This window comes from Convolutriloba macropyga, chromosome 7 (assembly GCF_964194025.1).
Source record: "Convolutriloba macropyga chromosome 7, txConMacr16.3, whole genome shotgun sequence".
NCBI lineage: Eukaryota > Metazoa > Xenacoelomorpha > Acoela > Convolutidae > Convolutriloba > Convolutriloba macropyga.
Window position 1 is genome coordinate 39621896 of NC_134474.1, and position 14133 is coordinate 39636028.

The window sequence follows — 14133 nt, forward strand, 5'->3', positions numbered from 1 at the left end:
TCCACCCGACTCCCGAATCAGTTACTACGAATATGAACAAGAAAGAGATGTCAGTATGGGATGCTGAGAACGAAATTTAAGGACAATTGATAAAACTTTAAAACTGTTGAAAAAACTATGTATTTAAATTCAGTCATGTTTCGCCCTGCGAATCCAATTTATTGTAGTTATGTTTCATTTATTCATTCATTTCCATTTTAATTTCCTCAATTGCAACTCTTATATGTATTCGCTCTGCGAATCCCATTTTCGTTGTGTTTTAAAATTCTAATTACTGCATCCGCCTCGCGATTCAATTCATACAGTATTCTATAGTATATCCACTGCTTATGCACTGATATTTCTCCTTATGTATTTGGTCTACAAATGCATAAATTAATGCCTTTTCGGTTTATTTAACTTTACATTCGTGGCGTTTTTCCACTAATGATTCTGACACTTGTACTGTCCATTCCTTTCCACACGTTTATTTTATTTGTGTTGATTCTTTCTAAAAAATTGTAAATACATTACAAAATTTTTCTTGTCATGGGGGAAATGTGATACCTATGGATACATAAATATATATCGAAACCCTTATGTGTACTAAATTATAAATTACCCTCTATTTTAATATTTATATGATGCGTTTTATAACTAAGGTTATGATGACTTTTATTATTCACATATAACTATATTCCCGCTAGTCTACTAAATTGTTTCAAAGTTTGTTCATACTATTTTATGTTAAGTAATCATAATCTCGAATAATCTCCTGAATTCAAGTTGTCTTTGTAATCGCTCTTCATTTACTCAAGCTCAAATTAATCTGGATTCGCCTTGCGATTCCATCTAGTAAATTTAGTAAAACAAACATTATTCAGGATTCGCCTTGCAATTCCACAATAGATTTAATATAGTGTAATCAAACTACTCATCCAATTCACATAGCTAACCTAAGCTATAACATGGGGCTATATACTCAAATGGGTTTTTTCAGTCAATTTTGGCCGATCGATATATTCATCGTAGAGAAATGCGAGCGGTTTCATTAAAAAGCTCGTCCAGCGTAGAATTCCGAATTAAATTTTTTTTGGTTTTATTCGAGGAGTTATCGAAGTTTTAAGTGAACACGTGACATTTGGCATGACTATGTTCACTTTTAGGAAATATTAATTCAGAATTACGATTTACGCTTCAAAATCAAACAACTTTTTGTTCCTAATAGACAAAAGGCAGTAAAAAGGCTAGTTATCGTCTCCTAGGGAACTTTACTATTTAAAAAAATCGAATTCTGATTGAGCTGATTATCAAAAACATTTTCATATTTTTTGTTCTTATTTCCAGTCACTTAGAGACTAGTCGCTTTTCATATCAAGGTTCCGTTAAACCTCCTTTACAGTCAAACGATGCCCAATGAACAAATGATTTGTTTTGAAGGAATCACTGTTTTTTATGGCTTCGACTGGGAGTTTTCGTAACTTTTCATGAAATTTCGAATATTTTAGATTATAAAGTTTTTTAGTCCTGTGACAAGGTCGTTGACTAAAGGCTCCCTTATGAGCATAAACTAAACCTATCTAGTGTTTTGAGTGGACAACTAATGGTTGTTAAAAATTTCAAAAAGAATTTTCCGAAATTTTTTTTAACATTAACCGATCTTAAACTTATTTCTGTGTACTTGTAAGTCAGTCTCAATAATGCCAGGACCACTTCCTTTTCTACTGCAACCAAAATTAAATTGGTTAGCGGTTTTATCTTGTAACTATTGCTTTTATGACTTCGATGCTACGAGTCTTTAAAAACTTTGAAAAAAAATTTTGGACGTTTCATATTTTTGGTTCCTTTTGAAACCTTATCTTATTATCCTAAAATTGCCCGTTCTCCTGGGCTTATAGAAGGAGTTCAATAGATCATAGGCAAAAACTTCAGAGAAAAACTTGGTTTTAATGGCTTCGACATTTTCTTCTCGCACTTTTCTTTAGATTTTTTTGTTTTTGCCTGTATTTTTTGTCGTTTTCATTGTCATATGACTTATTGTGATGACTTATTGATAACTCAGGAATGATAGATATCATTGCTTTCCCATCAAGGCAGAACTTAGCATATTTAACGAATTCCGTTGAAAGCTATTGAACTTAATGACTGAAACTACGGGTTTTCTCAAAAATTTCGTGGTTTTAATATAGTTGTTGAAGTTGTTCCTTTTTTAGTCATTTTTTAACCAAAAAAATACATCCCCGTGCTGTTTAAAAAGAATTGAAAATGAGACTATTTTACTGAATGACTCATTTTTCAATGGCTTCGACACTTTTCACATAATTTTTTTTGTGTTTCAAACATGTGTTTGCTTCGACACGTTTTTTTTTGAATTTGCTGTTCTTGCGTTCTTTATGTATCGTAATTTTTTTCTAAACGCTGACAGTTCTCATAAGCTTCTAATTGAAGATCGAATTAACTTGAACAATGTCGTAAGTGTATAGCTAAGGGTCTTAAGGTTTCTGAAAGTTGTTTTCAAAATTTTTAAAAACTTTTCACTTTATTGTTCTTTTTGTCAACTTGTAACTTATTCTCATCATTGAGAGGTCTTCAGCTTTAACTTGTTTAGTGATATTATGTCGTAACTATTGTTTTGTTTGTGGGAAAATATGCACTTTCCTAAGTATTTTGTAAGTGTTCATCATTTGTTTCTTTTTGTCTTCCTTTAGCGAATTCGCGTAACAACATATCCAAATGATTTTCAAATCAGGCCCAGATGAACATATTTAGCTTTCCAGTACATTTTTAACTGAATTAGTATAAATGTCATTTGAAATAAAGAAAACAATATTCAGATAATAGCTAATGATTTTGATTTCCTAAACAATGTGTTTTCGCAAAATGTTTGAGTTTTTTTCAGTTATTCTGCACCTTTAGTCCGTTTCTATGGCTTAGCCTAACAACAGACAGGTCCTATTGGTTTCCTGATGTCGCTTTAGTAAATTTATCTAGGTTTTTTTTGTTAAAAGCTACTGTTTTTTAAGACGCTTGAAGTTATTTGGTTTAAAGAATGTTGATTGTTTTGCGTTTCGCCTCCATATTTCTTCTCTTTCTTCTTCATTTCATTAAACTCAACGATTAAGTCAAAAATGTAGATGAGTCTGGGTCGGAACATCATGTGCAAACGCACATAAAGGAGCCTTCTTGTCTAAATAAGGGATGAAACGAAGGACAGACGAAAAGGATTAGTACTTATGCTATTTAGTAGGTGACCTAGTCAGGTGCTACCCCCAAGCCCTTCAGATTTTCTGTGTCATTTGTGTATTCTCGCCAGCAAAACACGTTTTTTTAATAGATCGTTGTGCTGTACTGGAAAAATTTACGATATCGCCCCTTTGAGCACTCCTATATATGTTTTTGGACACTCAGTAATATTTCATAGTTTCGTGAATTACCTTTCTCAAGGATATTAATTATAACACACAGCTTGAGGTTAGAATTTCATTTTTTTGCGTGTTTATGTGGCAAGCCTTATATACATACACCAAACAGTTTTTAACAAGGGCATAGAATTTAAAAACTGAAATATTTTAAATTATGTTAACACCCAAAAAATTTGAAAAATGAGCTTTTGTCTGGAAACAATACTAAGAACTTTCATCTGTCTTTCAACGTTGGGGACAGCCAGCGCGGCCTTAACACTCCTCATTATTGAAGTTTTTAAAACAATTCTCCCAATTATGTTAAATTGTTATTAAAGCCCTTAATAATGTTGGCGTGTCTTAAAACACCACATTCAACCCATTTTTTAAAAATGCAAAATGGTTGAGTAAATTTCTTAGGAAAAATTTGAAAAAAGTAAAAAAAAAATATAAGTAAAAGAGTTACGATCTTTCAAAAATATTGCATTATGTATAATTGATATGTGTCTTGTTTTTTCACCACTATTCTTAATCCCCCTATATTCTGACTCCAATTTTTTTAGCCCCTATATCATTTAACCCCTCAATTATTTAACCCCTATATTGTTTCACCCCAATTTTAAGCTTCCTATATTTGAGGATAATTAGGCCTCTATCAATTCTATTTAAAAAACTCTAGTATTCAAGCCTAAATAATAGAAATTAAAATCGGGGTGAAAAGATTAAGGTGTGAATATACGTCTCATGTAGTCCCATGGGGCAATTAAAAGCAATTGAAAAGTGGATGGAACTCTCGATCAATTCTTGTTTCATTGCATTTTGAATTCAGAATAACATCTGACTTTGAGTTTACTATTTTTTTCTAAAAACAAAGAAATATTGGTTGTAGGCAACGAGTTTTATGTTGAAATAATAAACAACTTTACCACTGCCTGGAACTGCTCGAAATATCAAAGCTACAAAAGCCGCGTTTCCGCATTTACACAAGATGGCCAACTTTTTCGCATAAACGGTGAGCAAAATCATAATGCTTCGATTGGAAAACCGGCCGCACGAAAAATTTAAAAAGGGATCAAAGCGCTGAGTAAAACTTAACGCCCGCAACAGCTGTAGCTTTCGCAATTTTACCAGTAACTGACCTCTCTCGATCCAGTATGCGTTGCTGTCAAAACCAAATTTAATACAAACATCGCAGCGTTTGAGAAAGAATATGCAATCGTGTCAATTCGTGAACAGTTCGATTCATGGACCGGCATTTTGATAAACCCGATACATTTCAAGAGTTTTTGCGGTATGACAGCAGAAAACATGACTACAAGCGTATTTAAGTTTTTGGTGATCCGTATATGACATCGGTTCTCGAAGGCCCTAAGTTTTGGTTTGCAGATGGAGATGGAACCTTTGAAATTACCGCCCAAAAACTATCAAATCTACACCCTTCATGTTTATATTCTCGGTATTGCTCCTTTTTGCTTGATTGCCCTCCTTCCAAGCAAAACGGAAAAAACGTATAGCGAATACTTGAAATCTTAGAACTCTTCGCCCCAGATTGTAAGCTCGATAAGGTTATTTTAGATTTTGAAGTTGCCTTACTAATGCTTCAAAAAACCTCATCCATCTTCAATGCTATCGGGCTGCTATTTCCATTTAACTCAAAAGAAAATCGGAGAACTTGGACTAAAAAAGCTGGTGTCAGAAAATCACGAAGTGGCGTTGGCACTTGAAATCATCCCAGCTCTTGCTTTTGAAAATGAGGAAACAGAAAAATCTTTTGATTTGATTGTCGAGGAAATAACTAATGTGGCGGATCAACAGCATTTAGATAGCTTCGCTATTGAAAAAATAGACGAGCTTTGTTTATATTTCGAATCAAATTACATCAACTGTCCATTATTGAACCGTCCTCCTCTATTCCCACCATAAATCTGGAATCAAAGAGACGCAGCCATTGAGGGAATTGCCAGAACAGCTCCCGCATTTTGAAAAATTTTGACACTTGCAAAAAGGCGCTGCGGTGCAAAAGTTAAACATTTTGAACGCCTCATCCAGGCAAAACTACCCAAAGCAGAAGAAGTATGAGACCTTGAAAGGAAAGGTGCATAAATTGATGCAGCTTTCCAGGAATGGGACCGATATTTTTTTTTCAGGGCTACTGCCAGTCTGGCTGTTGTATTTAAAAAAATTATTGAGTTTGCGTTTTCTTGTTAATTTAAATTTGAAATCAATCTTAATATTTCGGAATTGGCGCCCTCTTTGCGTCCTCACGGAGTTACGTCGAAGCCTCATAGCGTGACACATTAACGAATTTGATCCCTGTCGTTAACCTTATGTTGTGACTCCTAATTGGGAACACAGTTTTGCAACATTTAGATATGAAACTTGCACAGCGTAGCTGCTAGCAAAAATATCAATGTGGATTTCATTGAAAATTCTATCGAACACACTGTTGAATTGCGTTTTGAATTGCAAATTTATGCCTGCTCGCAAAGTAGGTTTTAAAATTTAGCTTACATCCTTTCATTTGAAAACTGGTTTTTCCTTCTTCTAGAATAGGACAGTTTTCGAACTTTTTTGATTCAAATCAAAGTGCCACATCAAAGAAGTCCGACTTGTTAAGTGTTCTTTTTCGATCGAAGGCAAGGCTCTAAAAATCAGTTTCGTCATTATTCTTCGATTTCAAACAAACGCAAGCTGTTCAATGCCGCACTCCTGAAGAACAATAGTTTTGTGTTATTGAAGTCATTTGAACTTTAGCTTTGCTAATTGTTCTTTTGCAAGCCGAAATGGATAAGATTCCGGTGTTAAAACGATTTCGGGGTGAATAAATTGCGGTGTGATTATACACGGGGTTATATGGGGGGTTAAATAAAACGGGGTGAAAAGAAGCAGAACCAAGTCATAAACCTTTAATCATTGACGTAAAAAACATGATCGAAAAATCTCAGCTGGAAACGATTCCAAGAAAACATAGCCGAGACAAAGCCCACGAAAATAAGTGCGAGCTTCCATTTTTATTTTGTTTGCTTTCACAATCGAAAATTGTGCCGTAACTCAACATAATTATTTTTTGTTGAAGGCGCGTGCTTTCTATCGTTGAGGGCCACAAACGTAAAAATCCAGCAAATATTATGGGAACAGCTGAGGCTGATATCTGTGCCAATATGGAACGATTTACAAAATGACCATTTTGCACTTTCGAGAGCTTCCATTTAGAGCAATCAGTTGTAGGGATTTTTCAATATCAGCAAATTGCGCTAGCAAAAATTACAAAGCCATATTTGAAAAAGTCGATCCAGAAGTCGAGACAAAATACCGCGCAAAGACCTAAACATAGCCGGCAGATTGCCGGAAAATAGCCGCCGTTGACCTCCTGACCACCTTTCGGATTGAAACTGTTAGAAAAAATAAACAGAAAAATTGACGACACTAAATATGGTGGATGTTCTTTTAAATTGGAGAACAAAATGCGTAATAACAATGCCTGTTGGCAGTATACTCTAAGAAAATTTCATAATTTAACGCACGAAAAAACTAACGACAGCATAGTTTTCTTTTAAGTTTCAAAAAGTGAATTTAGCCTTAGATTCAAAAAAATCTGGCGTTAGCTTTTATTGGAGGAAAATAAGCTTAATACTAATTCCGATTAGCAGTATACTCTAAAGAACTTTGATAACTTAATGCAATAAGTCTTTAATCAATAATTCTTAGTGCCCGGGCTTTATTGATTTATCCCGTTTCTTTTGATTTCCTGATTTCGCCTTCTAACATTGAACATATTTGAGCTAAGTTGCTGAATCAATTTTAAATTCCATTCAGTTGAAACAGAGAGTGAGGTAAGTCAGAAGTCAAACGTGAAAAGTGGTCACATGTAAAACGAAAAAAAGTAAAGCGAATTTTAAAAAAGGAGAGCGCCTAAATAAGCCGTTGAGAGCCTGACGGCGGCCATTAATTATTACGAAAACTTTCGTTAAGGTGATTTAAAGTGGCCTCCAAAACTAAAAACTCTACTGGCCTCCAATTTTTTCACGCCGCATATTATTTAGCACTAATTGAGCTAAAATCTGTAATTCTCAAGCATGTGTAATATAGAAGGTATATATAGGCGCCAGCAACTTTTAAGCTTCAGAACAGCCCTTCAGAGCATGAAATTGGCAAGGATTTAAGAGCTGCTCAGCCACTTAATATCATCCGAAACTAATATAATTGCTACAAACGTCGTTTGAGAGCAATTAATCATTATTTGAAACTTGTGGTCTTCGTCCGTTACAAAAAAAGTTCCATGCTACAGGATTTTAATTGTGGACAAATGACTCTTCACAGATTACAACTGATGTCGATATCAAAACAATACTTCTATAGATCTCATTCACAGATTTCATTGTAAACGGATTTCATTTCGTATTTGTACGATACTGCACGAAATGTTGTTGTGATAAATAACTTCTTTTAAAAAAGAGTTCACATCGAGTTCTCACAAAAAGTGTGATTAAAATCTATATTGCTTTTGAAGGGTTGTGTAGCTCTCACGAAGACATGATTTGATCTGATATCAGAACTTCCTGTGCGAGTGACTCGGCCTTGAGTGATCGTAACCTAAAAACAAACAGACGAGTTCACAATCAATCAGCCGCCTAATTTGACAGCATTGCACCATCTAAATTTTTCAATATCAAACGATAAGAGAGTATTTCAATAATTCTATTCCTGAGATTCCGGTCTAATTCTTCGGTATCCTATACTACCATTCGTAAGAGCACGGCACGGTTATTCACTTATAAATAAACTATGTGATAAATAAATTAAATAAATAACACCTAACTGACTTTGTGCCATTTAATCACTGAAAATCGTCTTAGATATAAGGTATATCAAATTGAGGTTAAAATGGCACTGAGACAATAGATCGACACTATTATAAATACATACTTGTCTTTGGTCGTCCGTGGTAGCCACCAAACCCTAAAACAAAACAATACTTCTGATTAATTTTAATGCTTCCAGTTCGCTTCAGGTTTGAATCATCATCCTGTTTTAAGATAAGCGAACAAATTTTACTGATTGTAGCATTCTGAAGTCAGAACAGACAAGGAACCTCCACTTCCAATGCGGCTCTTCAAATGATGTTATTAGAACTTATATGCACCACTGCATTGATTTGCTTACTATGTATGAACCACTGAGAGCAGCTGGCAGATTGCGAGAGCTTCGTAGACCTGATATCTAAGTCTCGATGTAAAAATGAGACACAACAAAAAAACCTCGAAAGAAAAAATTCAGATCATGCTGTGTTGTCCTCCAATTAGTGTAGATTTAAGACATCACTCACACAACTGTCAAACAATGTATGTATCAATGAAGAGAAGCTAATTTGAATTAAGCGTGGCGTCATAGGTCCTTAAAAAATGAATAAAAACATAGCCGAAGAAGTCCGGAAACCACTCGTCGGGAGGTCCTCGCCGAGAAAAAAACCTCCAAACACTTAAATCCAATAGAACAACTCAAAACAACAGAAAGAATGTCACCACAATTAATAAATTAGCGGAAAAATGTAATCGACCAAAAGAAAAACTCTAAATTCTTCATTTAATACGAGCACACAAATTTTTTTTCTTCAGACAAATGAGAATAATCTTTATACCAAATGAAATGAATACACGCAATAAGCATGTATTCGATTCTCAGTATATGCATTGAATTAATACAATCGGTTCAAAATAGCCCTAAAACCTCAAAATTCAAACACTTCAAAGTAGCATAAATTTCCTCATAGTAGAACAGTAGAACCAAAACAGTAGAACACTATGAAAACAACCCTAATATCATTACTTTATCAAAAACCTTAATTAGAAAAACGAAGCCGGAAGAATTTGCCAAGATAAAACTAGCCTATCAAATAACCAGTATCTGATGGCACACCGCAAAAGAAGCAGAGAAAATTAAAAACCTTCAATCAAGTTTCGAAAAAATTGACCAAAAAGTAGGTTAAGCCTAAAAAATTACAAAAAACCCTTTTTCACAATAAAAGTACACATACAAACAAAAAACGTTGTTCCATGCAATCAAGACCATTTATTATATCGCAAATGATAGGCAAGCACTAATAAGCTCAAATATCTCGAACTTTGAACAAAAAAAACGAGAAAAACCCAAGAAAGGAGGAAAAATTTAACAAATTTCTATACTTTTTTGTCTAAATTCATAAAACAAGACAAAAACACAGAGCACAAATAAGTGAAAACGTGAAAAAAAATGCCTTGAAACATTATATATGAATTCCGTAAATAACAAATGTAGTAGAACAATAAAATGGGCAAAATATTGCTAACTTCGCCCAAAAATCTGTAAAAGTCAAAGAAACCGTCAAGTTAGCAACAAACTCCCTTAAATAAACATAGCCGGGCAGTTAGCGGAAAAAAGACGCCATCGACGTGCTTGCTGCACATCGGGGTTGAAACCGAAAAAGAAAGACAGAAATTGACGAAACTTTTTTTCTGTTTTTTGTCCAGTGTCAAAAAGTGTTCCAATTTGGCGTGCAGTTTCAGATAGATTCTAAAACTGTACATAATTCAGCTTCTAAACTGAAAGCTAATAAGCTCAATGCTAATGTAAGCTAGCAAACACTCTAATGAACTTTGATAACCAAATTCTCAAAGACTGGGCTTTATCGGTTTATCCCGTCTCTTTTGATTTTGATCTTTAGACTTCGACAGTATTGACTACATTGCGTAATTCAATGCGCGAAAACATTTACAATCCATTCAGTGAAACAGTGAGTGAAGTAAGTCAGACATGAAAATTGTAACTTATGTAAACAAACAACGTGATCAAAAGGTAAAGCGAATTAAAAAGAGCGCCTAAATAATAGCCGTTGAGAGGCTTACGGCGGCTATTAATAAAGTCTACTACTCACAAAATTTCAAACCTCGATAACTCCTTGTAAAATGCGAAGATAGAAAAAATCTTTTTAATTCCATATTTTACACTGGACGGGCTTTCTAATTATACCACTCAACTCTTTACGATAATTATCTTTTTTTCAGTGTCAAAAAGTATTCCAATTTGGCGTGTAGTTTCAGATAGATGCTATAACTATACTCAATTCAATTTCTAAACTAACAGCTAATAAGCTTAATACCAATGTCAGCTAGCAAACACTAATGAACTCGATAAGCTAATGCTCAATGACTTAATCACCGGGCTTTATCGGTTTAGCCCCTTTCTTTGATTTTGCTCTTTTAACCGTATTCACATTGCCTCAATCAATCCGGGAGAAAATTCAAAATCCATTCAATTGAAAGTGAGTGTGGTAAGTCACGGGTGAAGTCTGAAAAACGAAAACCGTGATCAAAAGGTAGAAAGAGAATCAAGAAAACATTGCAGGACAAGTCCTGATTAACAATCTAAAGGATTGACTTAACTAATTAACTTAAGGCGAATGTTCTGCAGCAACGCCAATCTAAAAGAGTCAACAAAGCCTTTGAACCCATACCCGCAAAAATGAACAACCTAAAAAGCAATTAGACACTTTCTTTTTCCAAGATTTAGAGCTCTATGCGTCCTTAGAATGAGTACGTATTACAGCAAGCATGTGCTAATCAATATCACACAAGGCAAAAAACAAAAACTAAACAAAATTGGCAAAATCAAACTTTTAAAGCCAGTGCAGCACAAAAAAGAACCTTCAAGAAAAGAGAAACTACAACCTAAAACCTTAACTAAAGTATATCATAAAACTTTAAAAATGATAAAATACTTTTCGCAGGGATTAAAATTACCTCAAATAACCTCAAAAATTCGATAGAATTCCTTGAAAACAATGGAAGTCTCAAAACTAAAAAAATATGTTTACAACGAAGTCTAGAAAACCACTAGCCACAAACTGCAACAACTAATTAGGTTTATTTATGCCTCACTAGCAAAATGATACTGTCACTATTGATACTAAGTGATAAAACACAGAGATAATATTAAGAAAAACGGCAAACTTCGAATTTTCAATAATACTTAAGTGTGACAAATAGATAAATAGATAATAGACTAATAGTGTGAAAGTAAATATTAATTAAATAATATATGTATCATATTATTCGCACTCAAGAGAAAAACATTGAAAAAAGGAGTCAAATTGCTGCACGTGAAAAAAATCACTTTCAGAAACCTAAAATTTGTTCAAATACCATCTCACTCCATTTTAAAGAAACTTTGAAAAAATCACGTTTCAATCGACTTGCTTTTTCGCTCCTTTTACTACTCCAGAGTGACTAAAATCACCACTCTTAATTTGGCCTCTCACTGACGTGAAAAAAGCCGAAAAAAGTGAGAAAAAATCTTAGCTGAAAAGAACTTAGAACATAGCCGACATATTGCCAGAAAATAGCCGCAGTAGCTTTGTAGCTCTGCAGTCTCAAAAAGAATAGTAAAAGAAACAGACTAATTTTTTAAATTCAAAGCTGAGATGTTACATTTCGATTAAGAGTCTGTACAACTTATTGATGCTTCTATTAGCTGCTCCGAGATAATCTTCAAATAGAGAGACACGCACTCACTTGACCTTATCTCTTTGAATTAAAGTGGAGAAAAGTCAATTTGAGAGTATGCAAGTCATTTTTGAGTGAGGTAAATCACGTGTAACCAAAAAGGTGATTCACGCAAATGAGAGAGGTGATTCACGCAAATGAACAAAAAAATTGCTCCAATAAGATTGCAAAATGACGTCACCCTAAATACAGTTGAAATTGCATGAAGCAAGGAACAAAAAGCAGACTTTAAGTGATTGTGACGTCATATAGTCGCAACAAAAATCTTGACTGAATAAAAATAACATAGCAGGACAAGTCCTGACGTACAATTCAAAGAATTTTCATTTGACTAAACAAAAGACTAGACCTAGTAGGACTATGAATGAACTGGGAAGACAATTTAAAAAAATCCGATAAAAAATTTTAAAAAAACCAAAATCAAATTTAAAATGCAGCATGTCAACAAAAAACTACTGGCGAAAAAGTGAAAATTGGTTTTAAAAAAATGCCTAGAATGAACTAAGAATGGATTGAGAAAACCTTTAAGAAAAAATTCCGATCCCAAAAAATCGAAAAAAAAAACAGTAAAAATCAAAATGAAATTGCCGCATGTGAACAAAAAACCAGAGAGAAAGCGAATTTTTGTTCAAACACCGTTTTCTTAATCTACTTTAAAATTAGAGCGAAAAAAATTCACGCCGCAAAACCAATCGCTTTTTCGCTTCACTTCCTGTTTCGACGTGACCAAAATCACTAATCCAATTTGACTTCAAAAATGAAAATGTGTGAACAGATCTTAAAAAAAGGCAGCGCCCTTGAATTGTAAAAAAAAAGAGAAGGCCAATAAGAGCATCAGCTATCACTTTGCGGCACTTAAAAAACAGCACACCAATACAACCAAAATAATTTGGTTTGTAAAAAAAGAAGAGAACCGTTGAGAGGCTGATGGCGGCTCTTAATAAATAGGCTTTATCGCGCTATCAAAATAATCCAATTAAATATTCTTATTTTAGTCTAAAATAAAAATTTAGACGTTTTTCCTGGCCTTTTTTCCCTAGGTTTCAAAAGAAGTTATGCACAAAAAACAACTCACATTTCTCAGCTCTTCACCGAAACAACTTCCAAATTTGTTCACTCTCTGAGGATTTATTCACACTCCCTGGGAATTTATTCAATTTCCGGTTTATTTGCTCGATCACTCATTTAAAAAAACGGAAAACCATAACACCTCTTTGAGTCGTAAAAGGAATTAAAACCAAAACACTACCTGAAAAATTAAACGAACATTCGCACGCTTTAAATTTTTTTTTGATAATCGATTCGTCGCTCTACTGAAATAGCTTTAAAACGCTTTTTTCTGCTCTGCAACGAAAATTTCAGCAGCAAAATCCCGTTTTTCTTCCTTCATCAATTTCACTCCAGCAAAAGTATTAGTTTAAATAGACTTCTCCAATACTCGTCTTCGAGTCGCAAAAAAACTGAGAAGGCCAAAAATAGCTTCTTTCTTTGAGCCGAGCTCAGTTGACCTAGGAGTGTGCTACTAATTTTTGGCAGTTGTAAACAAAACTTGAAATACGCACGTGCATGTTATAAAAAGACGAAAGTCGGCAGTGCCAGAAGTTGCTATATACATAGCCAAAGTTGACTTTCCTCATTTTGAAACGTGCAAAATGCGTGTTTAAAGCAAAGTTATGTTATGTGACTCTGCAACTTTCGGAAAAATAGCCGCCGTTGACCCGCTTGACGCACATTGGGACTGAAACAGAAAAAAAACATAACCTGATTTTGCCGGAAAAAAGCCGCCGTTGATTCCCATAACCAAGATTGGGATTGAAAGAAGAGAAAAACTAGTGAAAAAATGATTTTTGTACAAACAATTTTAAAGTGCGAACTAATTTAATGTTATTTTAGAGCTGAACGTACTCCTGTTTCGTAGGGTAGTGAGGCCATACATGGTCTAGTATCATTACCAATAAGCATTAGAGATGGTAACTTCTATCAAAGTTCGTGTAACGGGCATCTAAAATTGGGCTTTATGGGTTTATCCCGTTCCTTTTTCTGATTTCGTTTTTTGATACTGACTCTGTTCATTTTGAATTGCTTTGCTGAGCAACTGCTCTCTAAAAACACTTTCAGCAGAATGGGAGAAGAGTGAAACTAGCCTAGAGAAGTCAAAAAGATTTCTCGCAAAATGTGCAAGCTATGAGCAAAGGTAAAGCAAAAAAAAGCTAATT

General features: G+C 34.2%; 1 protein-coding gene across 1 annotated transcript in view; it reads right to left on the reverse strand.

The window, feature by feature from the left end:
- Nucleotides 1–7655: 7655 nt before the first annotated feature.
- Nucleotides 7656–14133, reverse strand: part of LOC142342859 (putative ATP-dependent RNA helicase DDX5) — a 42921-nt gene continuing 36443 nt past the window's right edge. Inside the window, exons 10-11 of the mRNA XM_075394492.1 lie at nt 8307–8339; nt 7656–7973 (exon numbers count right to left, since the gene is read on the reverse strand). Of these exons, the coding sequence (XP_075250607.1) occupies nt 7930–7973; nt 8307–8339 (77 nt within the window). The 3' untranslated portion in view covers nt 7656–7929. The remainder of the gene's footprint in view (nt 7974–8306; nt 8340–14133) is intronic.